This window comes from Sminthopsis crassicaudata, chromosome 1 (genome assembly GCF_048593235.1).
Source record: "Sminthopsis crassicaudata isolate SCR6 chromosome 1, ASM4859323v1, whole genome shotgun sequence".
NCBI lineage: Eukaryota > Metazoa > Chordata > Mammalia > Dasyuromorphia > Dasyuridae > Sminthopsis > Sminthopsis crassicaudata.
The window spans coordinates 337,815,283-337,830,264 of record NC_133617.1 but is presented as its reverse complement, the minus strand read 5'-3'; the positions used below and the strand labels follow the sequence as shown (position 1 = coordinate 337,830,264).

The window sequence follows — 14,982 nt, the reverse complement described above, 5'->3', positions numbered from 1 at the left end:
TATTTTATGCAAGTAAGCCTCTAGAGATATAAAATTCCCCCTTATTACCCCATTGGTTGCCTCCTACAAATTTTGGTATGTCATCTCATTATCATGAAATTATTAATTATATGTATTATTTGCTTTTTGACCCACTTATTCTTTAGGATGATATTATTTAGTTTGATTTTGAGGTCTTTATGTCCTAATATATATTAATTTTTTGTATAGTTTCCATGAACTGCTGAGAAGAAAGTGTACTTCTTTCTGTCTCCATTCAATTTTCTCCAAAGATCTATCACACCTAACTTTTCTAGTATTCTATTTATCACTTTATTTTCTTTCTTATATGCTTTGTGGATTGATTTATGTAGCTCTTACAATGCAAAGTTGAGATCTACTATTAGAGTTTTGCTATTTATTTCTTCTTGAAGCTCTCTTAACTTCTTCTTTAGGAATTTTGATGCTATACCACTTAGTTCATAAACGTTTATTATTGATATTGTTTCATTATCTATGGTACTCTTTAGCAAGATATTTCCTTATTACTTTTAATTAGATCAATTTTTGCTTTTGCTTGATCTGACATCAGGATGGATACCCCTGCTTTTTGTATTTCACCTTAAACATAATAGATTCTGCAATGTTCTTCTCTAAAGATGTAATTTTCTCTAAGAGCAGATTTCTTGGGGTTCTTCTGGGAGCAGCCTTAGTTTCAGTTCAAAGTAATAATTACCTCAAATGCAGCCAGCGATTAAAGTCAAGATCCTTTATTTTCTCTTTCCAAGTATTGTCTCCTTCCTTGGGCCCAGTTAACTTTCTTAGAGGCCTGTCTCCTTAGTTCCTGCTGCTAGTCCTTTGCCTCTGCCAATTTCAGCTTCTAGCTCCCTCTGAATCTCCACAAAATGGAGCACAAAAATGGAATATGGAATGAATCTGACTCTGCCTCTGAGAATGGGCTTGTGGGTCTGGCCCTGAGAGCTTCTTGCTTATCTGCTGTACAGTGAGTATACGCCAATCATTACATCACTAGGAAACCATTATTTGTTGTAGGATTAAATCAATGCTAAATTAGATTTAAGTATTATCTCCGCAATTCCACTCACTACCTTGTTTAAAGTTCTGGCCCATAAATCTCTTTATAGGATCAGATCAATCATACTGAACCATGATAAATTAGATAATTATTGTCTCTATCAATTCCACTGTCTTAGTACTGTATAAGAATCATAACATCTCCCGCTTTCTTTTGATTTAGAACATAGGTGGTCATGACTTCCCTGACTTCTTAAGGAGGTGAGAACCCCAAAAAAGAATGTGCTCACGCCTTCCCTGATTGCTCAAAAAAGGAGTGAAAACACCATAAAAAGGAGGTGATCACACCCTCCCTGACTTCTCAGAAATGGAGATGAAAACACTAGAGGAAATGGGAAATCAAATCAGATTAGCAGGTTTCTGAAGAGTCTCACTCTTAAAACACATATACATAAATCCATCAATATGGGAGGTATTACACATAATTACATAAATTACATAAGCACATAGTAACATAATACAGCTAGTAGTGATGTAACAAATAACATGAAGCAACATGAGGAATTATATATATCCATAAGTCCTAGAAATAGTCCAAAAGGAATCCATTAGTTCATGTGCCAGGAATCCAATAATTCCTGCAAGCTTTGAAGTCCTGCAATAGTCTCATCTTGTGTTAGAGAATCCAATGATTTCTGCTGGTTTTCAAGTCCTACAACAGTCTTTATCAACATTTTTTCATCTCAAGGAATCCAATGATTCCTGCTGGTTTTCAAGTTCTGCAACAGTCTTATCTTGTGTTAGGGAATCCAATTCCTGCAGATTTTGTTCTTAGGTCTTCTCCTTTGTTTCCATATTTTTCTGTCTCACTCCAGCTGCTCGTTGCCATCCATATGTTTCCTTCTCCATCTGTTACCTTCTCTATCTGTAGAAATACAAGCAAATCCTTTTCCCCAAGCAGTTAACCTATCTAGTCCCTTCTATTTACCACTTTTGGAATTTCTCCTCATCACCTGGCAATTATATTAGAGCTGTTTGCACTGAACACTACTTTATTGGTTTAAAAAGCCTGTATTCTCCCCAATTGTAATCCCTTTCTGCTATCTGATTGCTTTTCTGTTGGTTGATAATGTAATCCCTTTCTGCCATCTGATTTCTTTTTTTGCTGATTGATCACATCAGAGTCCTGACCTTCTAAAAACTCTCTGAGTGTAAACTCAGCTGCCATCATGCCCCACCTGTCTTTTGTATGATATCTTGTAGCTGGGCCCTGCCTCTCATTTCCCTGAGTCAATCTACATTCTGAGGCCCAGTGGAAGCCCTTGGAGCATTTTTGATATGGAGTTTGGGGTCTTCTCTCAGCCTGTCTTCTCACTCTATCTCTATATCTATAATGGGATCTCAGATGTCCAACTTTTCCACACTAAAAAAATTGACAACTCTCTCTAGAATTCCCTTGCCAAGAGGATCCCTACTTTCTATGTTCATCATAGTCTGGTATATAATAGTCTGGGTATAATAAGCATTTGTGTCTACTGTGGCACAGCATCTTATGATCTCCTCTAAAGGAGCATCTTTGTGTAGTCCCCATATAATTCTTTTGCAAATCTCATTAGCGTTTTCCTTAGCCAGCTGTTTGATCATTATTCTTGTAGCTGCATTTTCTCCAATGATTCCTATGATAGCTGTTTGCAAATGTCCCACAAAATCAGCAAAGGGTTTATTGGGACCTTGCTCTATTTTTGTGAAGGCTTTGCCTTCATCTTTTTCTGGGAGAGAACCCCAAGCTTTTATAGCAGCAGTAACGATCTGTTCATAAGCTTTTGTGGGGTAATTAATCTGTTCTGAATTCTCTCCATACTGACCTTCACCTGCTAGTTGGTCAAAACTGACTTGTATATTAACGCCTGTTTGCTTATTACATCTGGCTTGAATCCTACATAATTCACAATACACCAAAAGCCACAACAAGTTTTGTCCATGTTCTAAACATGTTCTTGCTATGGATTTCCAATCACTAGAGGTTAGGATTTCATAAGCCAAACTGTCTAGTAACATCTTAACGTAAGATGATGTAGCCCCATTTTTTCCAATTCTTAATTTTTCCCAGATCAAAAAGAATATATCTTCTCCTTTTTTGATCTGAAAGGTGAAGCTCTTCAATCACAGGATATGCATTTATTTTTAAATCAGATAATCCTGTCCTTCATTTTTTGCTTTAATCAGTGGATTTTTTTAATCTTGTCATAGGATGCTTCATAGGAGGTCCTGAAAGTGTTATTACCTCTCCCCCTCCTTTTTCTCCCCCCACTCATGAAGGGTTAATGAGATAGGTCAGAGGATGGGGAATGTTCCTGCTGTGAAGTGCCACACTCAGAATTGTACTTAATTCCATTCTTATCTGATGCTTCATCCTTTTTAGCTAGTTTATTTGGCTCCTCCCCCTCCTGCTCTTTCTTCTTTTTTTCTTATTCTATAACTTATATAATTTCCTAAAGCCAGTTGTATTAATTATATATATATATATATATATATATATATATATATATATATATATATATATATATATATATATATATATATATATAAAGAATATTTTTGGAAATTGAGTTTGGATTGGAATTGTAGTATTCACTTGATTGCTTTCCTACTAATTTCCACTCTTCTGTATTCAATTCTTTTTCCTTAGAGAACCAAGGAAATGTGTACTGTAAGTTTCTAAAAGTTCAGTGATCTGCTCCCAAATTATAATCAAACTGTGGCTTTTTCATAAGTCTGACAATGCTCTCTACACATTTCCCTTGAATTGGAAAAGAAGGCTATTTTCTAAACATCTGTCCCATTTTAGCTGAAATACTATTTTAGCCCCACAACAAAGTTTCCTTGTCTGTTTTTGTACTCACCCTAATTTCTGGGTTACAGATGAAGGTTCTTGGTCCCACGTTCAGATGCCAAAATGTAATGTTCTTCTCTAAAGTATAATGTTTTCTTAGAGCAGATTTCTTGGGGGGCTTCTGAGAGCAGCCTTAGTTTCAGTTCAAAGTAATAATCACCTCAAATGCAGCCAGGGATTAAAGTCTAGATCCTTTATTTTCTCTTTCCAAATATTGTTTCCTTCCTTGGCTCTGGTTAGCATTCTTAGAGGCCGATATCTCTTCTTTGTTCCTGCTGCTACTCCCTTGCCTCTGCCAGTTTACCTCCAAATCTCCAGCCAGCACAAAGGTGGAATATGGAATGAATCTGACTCCACCTCTGAGAGTGGGCTTGTGGATCTAGCCCTGAGAGCTTCTTGTTTATATGCTGTACAGTGAGTATACTCCAATTATTAAATCACTAGGAAATCATTATTTATTGTAGGATTAAATTAATGCTAAATTAGATTTAAGTATTGTCTCCTCAATTCCACTCAGTACCTTATTTAAAGTTCTGGCCCATAATATCTCCTTGTAGGATCAGATCAATCATACTGAACCACACTAAATTGGATAATTATTGTCTCTATCAATTCCACTGTTTTAGTACCTTGTAAGAATCATAACAAGATTCTGCTTCACCTTTTTACTTTTACTCCGTATATATCACCCTGCTTTAAATGTGTTTCCTGTAAACAACACATTGTAGGATTCTGTCTTTTAATCCAGTCTGCTATCTGCCTCCACTTTATGGGAGAGTTCACCCTATTCATATTTACAGTTAAAACTACTAATTCTGTATTTCTTGTCATCTTATTATCCCCAGATTATACTTTTTTTCTCTCCTTTCCCTCTTACCCCCCTCCCCAGTATTTAACTTAGGGGCAACACTTGTCTCAAGCAGCCCTCCCTCTTTAAAATCCCTCCCCCTTAGAAGACCTCCACCTTTTTTATTCCTTCCCCCTACTATTTCAGTATTCCCTTCTCTTTATTTATTTCATTTTTTCCCTCCACTTTTCAATGAGATGAGAGAAGTTTCTCTGTAAACTAAATATGGTTAATCTCTCTTTGTGTCAAATCTGATGAGTAAAATTCACACAGTGTTCATCCTTTTCCCTTCTTTTCCTTAGATACAATATGTTTTCTTTGCCTCTTTGTAAGATGTAATTGCTCTCTTTTTACTTCTACTTTTTTTTTTCTTTTTCCTGGTACAATCCCCTTTCCACCTCTAGTTCCTTTTTTATATTGTAGCAGTAAAATCAAATTATACATGCACTCTCTATGCATGCCCATAACAGAAATACAGTTCTCTTTTTTTTAATTAATTTTATAATTATACATTTTTGACAGTATATATGCATGAGTAATTTTTATAACATTATCCTTTGTATTCATTTTTCCAGATTTTCCCCTCCCTCCCTCCATTCCCTCCCCTAGATGACAGGCAATCTCATACATTTTACATGTGTTACAGTATAACCTAGATATAATATATGTGTGTAAATCCAATTTTCTTGTTGCACGTTAAGTATTGGATTCCAAAGGTATAAGTAACCTGGGTAGATAGACAGTAGTGCTAATATTTTACATTCAATTCCCAGTGTTCCTTCTCTGGGTGTAGTTGTTTCTGTCCATCATTGATCAGCTGGAAGTAAGTTGAATCTTCTTTATGTTGAAGATATCCACTGCCATCAGAATACTTCTTCACACAGTATTGTTGTTGAAGTGTGTAGTGATCTTCTGGTTCTGCTCATTTCACTCAGCATCAGTTCATGCAAGTCTCTCCAAGCCTTTCTGAATTCATCCTGCTGATCATTTCTTACAGAGAAATAATATTCCATAGCCTTCATATACCATAATTTACCCAACCATTCTCCAATTGATGGACATCCATTCATCTTCCAGTTTCTAGCCACTATGAAAAGAGCTGCTACAAACATTTTGGCACACGCAGGTCCCTTTCCCCTCTTTAGTATTTCTTTGGGATATAAGCCCAGTAGAAGCACTGCTGGATCAAAGGGTATGCACAGTTTGATAACTTTTTGGGCATAGTTCCAGATTGCTCTCCAAAATGGCCGGATTCTTTCACAACTCCACCAACAATGTATTAGTGTCCCAATTTTCCCACATCCCCTCCAACATTCATCATTATTTGTTCCTGTCATCTTAGCCAATCCGACAGGTGTGTAGTGATATCTCAGAGTTCTCTGATCAGTAGTGATTTGGAACACTCTTTCATATGAGTGGATATAGTTTCAATTTCATTATCTGAGAATTGTCTGTTCATATCCTTTGACCATTTATCAATTGGAGAATGGTTTGAAGAAATACAGTTCTCAAGAATTCTTTTTGCCTTTTTCTATATCTCTTGAGTACTATATTTGGAGGTCCAATTTTATGTTTAGCTCTGTTTTTTTTTGTTTTGTTTTGTTTTGTTTTGTTTTTCATCAGAAATAAATGGAATTCACCTCTCTCATTGAGCCCATTTTCTTCCCTGGAAGAAAATGCTCAGTTTAGCTGGATAATTTATTCTTGGTTGCATTCCAGATTCCTTTGCCTTTCATAATATCAGATTCCAGCCCCTTTGATGCTTTAATGTAGAAGCTGCTAGAGACTGAGTAATTCTAATTGTGACTCCTTAGCATTTGAATTGTTTTTTTCTGGTTGCTTACAATATTTTTTCTTGGTCCAATAGTTCTGAAATTTATCTACAATATTTCTTGGAGATTTAATTTTGTGGTCTCTTTCAAGAAGTGTTCAATGAATTCTTTCAATGGCTATTTTGCCTTCTAATTCTATGACATTTGAGCAGTTCTCTTTAATGATTTCCTGAAAAATAGTGTCTAGGCTCTTATTTCATCATGACTTTCAGGGAGTCCTATAATCCTTAGATTATTTTTCCTAGATCTATTTTCCAGGTCTGTTATTTTCCCAAGTAGGTATTTAACATTTTTTCTATTTTTTTTCTTTTTTGTTTTACTTGACTCATTCATTTCCATTTGTTCAGTTCTGATTTTTAATGAGTTATTTTCTTCAATTACTTTTTTTTTTTACTTGTTTTTGAATTTGTCCTATTGAGTTTTTAAATGATTTGTTTTGTTCCATGGATTTTTTTTTCCATTTCACAAATTTTTAAGAAGTTATTTTCTTTTTGTTTTCCTGGGAGTTCTTTACCTTTCCATTTCATATTTCAAGGAGGTACTTTCTTTTTCCACTTTATCAAATCTTTCTTTTAATAATTTATATGCCTTTTTCAACTCTTGCAGAGTTTTTCTTTCCTTACTCTATTTTTCTTCTAGCTCTCTTTTAAGATCCTTTTTAATTTCTTCTAGGAGAGCCTTGTATGGTGGGGACCAGGTTATATCACCCTTTGAGGGTTCATCTGGAGACAATCTGCTTTTAGTCTCCTCAGAGTTTGAAATCTGTTCTTTTCTTTCACTATAGAAGTCATCTGTAGTTAGAGCTTGCTTTGCCTTTTTACTCTTTTTTTTTTTTTTTTTTTTTTAATGTTGGGATCTGCTTTTGGGGCAAGGAGGTTCCAAGGTTCCTCTACAGGCCAGGTAGTGACAGTGGCTGTGCTGGGATCATGCTGAGTCACTCCTGGTGTTGGGTGGGTATGTCCAGGTCCCATAAGATTCTGGTGCTTTGAAGTACACTCTTTACCTTTTCTATTTGTGTCGGATGTTTTATAACTTCGCTGCTGATCTATTGGCTTGTAACCAGGGCAGAGTACCCAACACTGTGATAGAGTCCTTCACTCTGTGTGAAGATTCTCCACCCTTTGTAAACCACACCCCACCCCTGGTCTGCTCAGCATGTGCTGGCCTCCATGTTCTGCCTGGTCTGTGCCTGGTCTCCTCCTTTACTTGCACCTAACCAAAACTGACCTTTTCTGGTGATCTTCAAAATTATCTTCTGCTGGTAATTTTCTGCACTCTCAATATTTGTGGATTCTGTCAAGCCCTATTTCAGAGACTGAATTTTGTAATTAATGTGAGGGTAGTAGGAAAGCTCAGAAAGAAGCATATGTCCTCTCCACCCTACATTCATTTTTTACATCAGCAAAGTTATGCTCAATATTCTTTTAGTTAGGCTTCAATAATATGTGAAAAATGAATACCAGTAGAGCAGGCTAGTTTTTAAAGCAGAAGCACCAGAGACCTAAGTGCCAACATTTACAAGGTTGTTAGGAGAAATCACAAAAATCTCAGATATATAGATGATCATATGCTTAAGACCAAAAGTGAAGAATTAAAAAGCCTTTTTTTTTGAAGATGAAAAAGGAGAATGCAAAAGTTGGCTTGAATATTAAATTCAAAAACCTCAGATCATGACAATTGCTCCTATCACTTCCTGGCAGATAGAGAAGTAAGCAGTGTCAGATTTTATATTCTTTGATTCAATCACCACAGATGGAGACTGCAGCTATGAAATTAAAAGGTACTTGTTCCTTGGAAGGAAAGCTAGGGCAAATCTGGACAATATACTAAAAAGCAAAGATATCACCTTGCCAGCAAAGGTCCATCTAATCAAGGTATTGTTTTTTCCAGTAGCAATATGCAGCTTTAAAAGTTTGACTACAAAAAGATTTTATACTATAGAATCATCCTTTTAAATTGCTATAAAAGTCTTTGAGTACCCTGGACAGCAATAAGGTCAAATCAATACTTAAAGAAATCAATTCAGGCTGTTCAATGGAAAGTCAAATACTGAAGCTGAATCTCTCTAATACTTTGGCTCCAATGAGAAGATGGCACTCACTAAAAAAATTAAAATAAAAAATAAAAACCTTGAAGTTTTGAAAGATAGCGTCATGAAAACAATGAACAAGATTTTGAATAGAAGTTGAGAAACAGTGAAGGACAGAAAAGCCTGTTGTGCTACGATCCATAGAATCACAAAAAGTCAGACATGATTAAACAATTGAACAATAAGTATTCTTATGAGACATGACACAGATTTAAACAAAACTATAATATAATGTAAAATAAACAGAAAAGTATCCTAAGCTTGGTACAAAGTATAAAACTGGTCTCAAGAAGAAAAGCTCATTTCTTACTGTGACAGGGAGTGACTGTTAGAGGGCATGGTGTTAGAGTTAGTTCTTGAAGTAAAGGCAGACTTTCCAAAAGCAAAGCTGACAAAATAAATAGGACTCCAGGCCTCTAGTCAAAAAGACCTAAATTGAAATTTGGTCTTAGACATTTACTAGCTTTGTGACTCTGGGCAAATTACTTAAACCAGATCTCTTCTCACAACCTCATTTGTGAAATGGAGATTTATAATAGCACTTACCTCTCAGAGTTGTTGTGAAGATTAAAAGAAATATTTATAGACTGCTTACTTAGCACAGTATGTGGCACATAGTAGGTACTATATAAATGTTAGCTATTATTTTTAGCTATTATTTGCAAAAGCAGGGAAGAGTATTCAGAAATAAGTGCATACAGAAGTTAAATAAAAGAATTTTAAAATTGCCAATAGCTAGGCGTTCTGTGTGAGAAAGATGTAGAAAAAGTCTAAGCCCTTGACTGTTTTAGTGAAGTTCTTTGTTTTTGTTTTTCTTTGCCTGGTTATTTTAGTTTTATGTAAAAACTGCCTTTCTTGGTGATATGACAGCAAATTTGACTAGTGAATTATACAATACAATACATACATGTGCACATAATATATAATAAGCCTGGAGAGCTTCATTATTTAGACAAATCATTAAAATTATTGCTATATTAGATAATTAATATTTCTTAGTAATTATGGTACATCTCATTGCTGCATTTTTTTCTTCAGTGTTAACCCTAGGCCTTCAGTTAAATAATGTGGAGGGAATTACAAAATGCAAGGGATGGAATTATTTTAATTATTACTAGATTTAATACTGCTTCATTTTGCAATATATTTAATTTATTTTCTCAATTCAGTTAAAAAAATTATTCAACTACTACTATCCAATTAGTCACCTAATAAACAAACCAGTGATGAGCCTCACAAAACTTAGACTAATCCTCAGATAATATATGATCCTTCTCTGTACTTTTTCTTGAGAACTCTGTTCCAATCTGCTAATATGGGATAGGACCTCCTTTTGCTTGGCCTAATCTTTGAAAATATAGATTAATATCTCTTGAGTGACTTATCCATGTAGAATTTTACTGGAAACTTCACAGAAAATTGTTGAATTAAGCTGCATGTTATCCTGAACAACCTATGGAGGGAAAACTAGATGCAAAATCGTCACACTGTAGCTACTAAGAGGCAAGTAACTAAATCTCTTCTCCAAGGTCAGCCAAAAACCAATCAACCAAGCCATACTGAAGATTTGTTTTAGAATCTCAGATTTCAGCCTGATTTCCATTTGATGAAGAGCCAAACATTCTCACTAACACTAACTGGCTCATAAAGAAAGGAAATAGCTGAATAAACAGGAAGCTTACTGTAACCCTGTACTTGAGGCCTCTGTCATGGTACCATTACAGGTGAAGACACCATTTAATGAAATTATTTCTAACAGATCTTTGTGGAAGAATTTGTCATGAAATTCCATGACAAGTTCCAGTCTATGTTTAAAATCAGGTTTCATTATTCTTTTGGTAACTAAGATGTCTCTGGTGTTGTCATTGTGGTAATATATTTTCTTCAATAACAGTGTTTTGTAACTATTTTTATTGGGACAAATAAAATTCTTCTACTGTTAAATCAAGTATGTAATAATACTACATTTTGAACTTATGCCAAAGTATGTTATATTACAAATTTTGATATGTGCAATTAATATATATGAAATAATTTAACCAAAAAGATTAGGAATGTATTCATTAATTAAGAATTTACTTCTATATACGCAATTCTAAAGGGGGAAAACATGACTAGGAATTGCATTAATTTGTTGAAAAAAAACCCTGAAAGAAGTATTTTTTTTAATAAATTGGAAAACAAAGTTTGTTTTCAACCACCACTAATGACTTCATTTCAAAACCATCCCTTTCTTTCTCTGCAATTTTGCCTGTTTCTTTCCTTTGCCCTCCATCTTTATTACTCTAGTCAAGCGCATATTTCTTTCATCTACCCCACTACTATTTTCTTTCCAACAGTATTATAGAATCTTTACACCTTTAAAACAGAATTTAGTTCTGTTTATCTGTATCTCTTTTCTTACAATTTTTTTTTGTATGTGTGCTCTGTGTTAATGAGAGAAAGAAAAAAAATTGTGGCTGTCTTCTCTGGATCTCTCATAAATAACACTGACATAAACATTTAGTGTTATCAGGCTCAAGGGACTGTGTAGGGCAAACTGGTGACATGACAACTGAACCCTGTTTTCCTGAGACTTAATCAGGACATTAAATATAATTTATTCATAATTTTGATAAGTAGAAATATGGTAACAAATTTTAGCAGGGATTTTTAAAAAATATCTTTTCATATAAATAGTTTCTTTTCAGTCATGTACTTTTTTTTTCTTAATGTGAGAGAACTAGGATCCAGTAAATTATCATTCATCTATAACTGAGAAGATAGTAAGTTTACATGTAAAATGTATAGCATAATTATGATAAAAAATATTGGAGCAGACTTATGAATATTTTCTCAAACAATCAAAGTAATTGGAAAGGAAAAGTTTCTTTTTTTACTCTCTATTTTACTCTTTGTTGCAATTATTTTTTTAAATTTCCCATATTCTTAATGTTTCTTTGGGAAATTTTGAAATACTTTATAATGTTAAAATTGTTAAGCTTTGCAACTGGATATGAGTATCTGAAATCTAACAGTGTTTATTAGATTACAAATAAGAATCCAATAAATAAGCTAATTCTAACTAAAATCTTAGTAAAAAATCTTAGTAAAAAAAATGTTTTTCTCAAAATGTCCAACTAAACATTTCAAGATTGATTAGTATAATATTAAAATAAGTACTGGGGTGGGGGACAAGAACTAATATAATATGCTACTTTGTTTTAATCTCCAGTTTTATACTTTTAGCATAAACTTTATTTTTCAGCAAAGACAGTAACATGCCACTCTATGTACTACTACAATCTTTTTGGTATTTTTTTAATTTCTAGAAAACCCCTAACATTTTGGAAGAGTAAAATGACACAGAAGAAGGGAAAACATACATCACTGGAAGAAGTCCAACATCAATTAGATTATAGATCCATTGAAATACTAGTGACATTATCATCACCATCATTACCAAAAACAATATAAAATTAATCCCTACTGCTCATAAGGCATTTTGAAAGTCTACTTTAAGACTTAACCTCCAACAGAATCCACTTGATACATTAAATAATATCCTGCTAGCTGAAAGAGTTTTTACAGAGTTCGATAATCCTTTAACTATTTGTTGACAGTATATGATTGGGAAATCTAGCCCATGTATGAGCATTGTGTTAAATTCTACAAAGATTATAAAGTTAGGCACAAGTCTTGTCCCATGAGTTAATAATATATGTATCTTAATATATTCTTTCATTCACAGAACCTAAAAAAAAAATAAGTGGAAAAACTCATGAAAATCAGAAATCAATTAAAAATTTTAAGTGTCTTTTTCATATTTATGTTCTTTGGGATTGTTTTTTGTAGGATTCTTCATTAGTGAGGAAATATTTGAGATGCTCTTGCCACAAATAGATGCTCTTATCCTCTCTTTTTAGGATATCTCAAAATTCTTATTGCAATTTTAAGCTTTAGTGTCTTTCATAGCTTTATGAGCTTAATAGGATTGAGTAGCTTAAAACTCCATTAAGACTTTTGAGTTATTGTAGAAAAGGAACAGCAGAAAGAATTGAAAAGGTAAGGAGAGTAAAGAAATGCAATGAGGAGAAATGGGTCAAGCAGAATTTTTGCAGATAAATAACTCTGAGAATTATTAGTATAATAACTGCTAACTTATAGTGGGATACATGATCACAATATAATTAAACAAATGGAGGATTATATGAACATATATTAAAATTAAATATTATCATAATCTGTTCTCCATTTATAATGTAATAGTTTATCATTCCCAAAAATAGAGACATATTCCAAACATATTTCTTTCTAGTCATTCTTTCTATTTCTTTCTATTCATTAATCATTCTGAATGATTATAAAAAGAGTAAGAACATATACATACATATATATATATACAATGGGATAGCCTTTTGTTGGAAACAAGTCAGAATTCACTAGGGAAAATGTGAACTATTGGGTATTATATATATTTATTCTGCCTCCTCTTCTTTAGAATCCAGTGAAAAAGATTTTTTTTAACTCTTGAGACCAATAAATACCATCTTATTAACTAAAGGCACCAAAGTAATAATGGAGTTATTCTATAGCAAATAAGTCTTTTTTTTCAATGTAGTTAAGCTGGAAATATCCCTTAGAAAAGTTGCTTTCTGGTTCTTATTTCTTTATATTCAAAAGAGAAAATAAGAATTTATTAAGTATCTGCTATGTGCCAGGCATTTTAGTAAGCATGTTACCCAAATGATCTTATTTGATCCCCACTACAACCCGTGGAAGGTTTCCTGTTTATTGTTCTTATTGTTTCCCTTTTATAATTAAGGAAAATTGAGGCAAAGAGAGGTGAGGTACTATTTCCAGGATCAAACAAGTTACCAAAGCCAAGGCTAGATAATGTCTTACGCTAGATCTAAACGCAGGTATTTCTGACTTCAGGCCCAAAGTTCTATCCACTATGCCACTTAGCTGTCAGTTCATAGTTAGAAAAAAAAAAATCCTGCTTTTTGTGGTTAAATAAAAATATTATGATATTAACTTATCTTTTTGTAAGTTCATTAAAAGGACAACTCAGTAGCAGACATGATAGCAAAAATGATATTCATCTCATCTTGTTCTCACATGATTTTGATTTTTTTCTAAGTCTGTATTTTGAAAGCTTCTCATCTTCTTTTAATCTTGTCATCTCTTTGGATGGAGTTCAGAAAGAAGTGGTCCAAGGACAAGTCACTTTACTGAAATTATTCTTAGACTATTGCTCAGATGGATAAAGTGAGTGCATTCCTTTTCAGTAACTGAATAGAAGTATTGGCATGTAAGCTCATCCTCCTGTCAGGTCACTGAAAGCACCTTTGGGATATTTCCAGTAGCAGACAGAACAGAAGTGACATACTTTTCATCCTTTTGCCAAATAGTTTCTAATTCCCCTACTAGATCTCTGAGCTTTAAAAACAAATTATTCATTCTATATAGCTTGAAAATTATAAATATTTAGTATGGTCTCAAATAATAAAAATTATTATTATTGTCATTATTGTTATTGCTATTATTATTTTATTAGATAAATTATGCCACCTTCTCCACAAATAAGTTGAATTTATAAGAAGTGTTTGAAAATGGTCATGATCTCTGCCACAAAATAATCAAAAGACGAATTTGAGTAACCAAGTGTTTTTCTTCAGATATTTTAGTAGGTATACTAAGAGATTTAAAAGATATTATTTCAAATATATTATTCAGATGCTGTCACACATTTATTCTTAAACTAAAATTATAATCCCAAAACTATTTTAATGATTTACCAAATTAGCTTCTCTAAAAATGTAGCCAGCAGGTTTTATATATATACATACATATATATATATATATATATATATATATATATATATATATATATATATATATATATATATATATATATGTATGTATATACATACACCAAACATATATATGTGAATGTATATGTATATACACACATATATATGTGCATATATATAAAGGTACATATATATATATATATATATGTACGTGCATATTAGTATGTGTATCTTTATGACTAGTTTCCATTCACCTGTGTAAAAATGGTCATGATAGTCTGTTTCCTGTTCTCTTTCTCTAGCAATGTAGCAAAAAAGCCTCTGCTTCATTATTATGGATTTTGAAGTCATCTGGAATAATTGCAAATCGTCCTTGGCCACGAATCACTCTCACAGTTACCACCACTACTATTATTTTAACAATGGCTATCTTCAACATGGTAAGTGCCTCAACATATATACTTTAGAGATATACTTTAAGGCTCAAATGAGCTTAATCATTTTCTCCTTTT

General features: G+C 33.2%; 1 protein-coding gene across 1 annotated transcript in view; it reads left to right on the top strand.

The window, feature by feature from the left end:
- Positions 1 to 14,982, top strand: part of ADCY2 (adenylate cyclase 2) — a 589,713-nt gene that overhangs the window by 496,084 nt on the left and 78,647 nt on the right. The window contains 1 exon segment of the mRNA XM_074279140.1: positions 14,773 to 14,910. Within this exon segment, the coding sequence (XP_074135241.1) occupies positions 14,773 to 14,910 (138 nt within the window).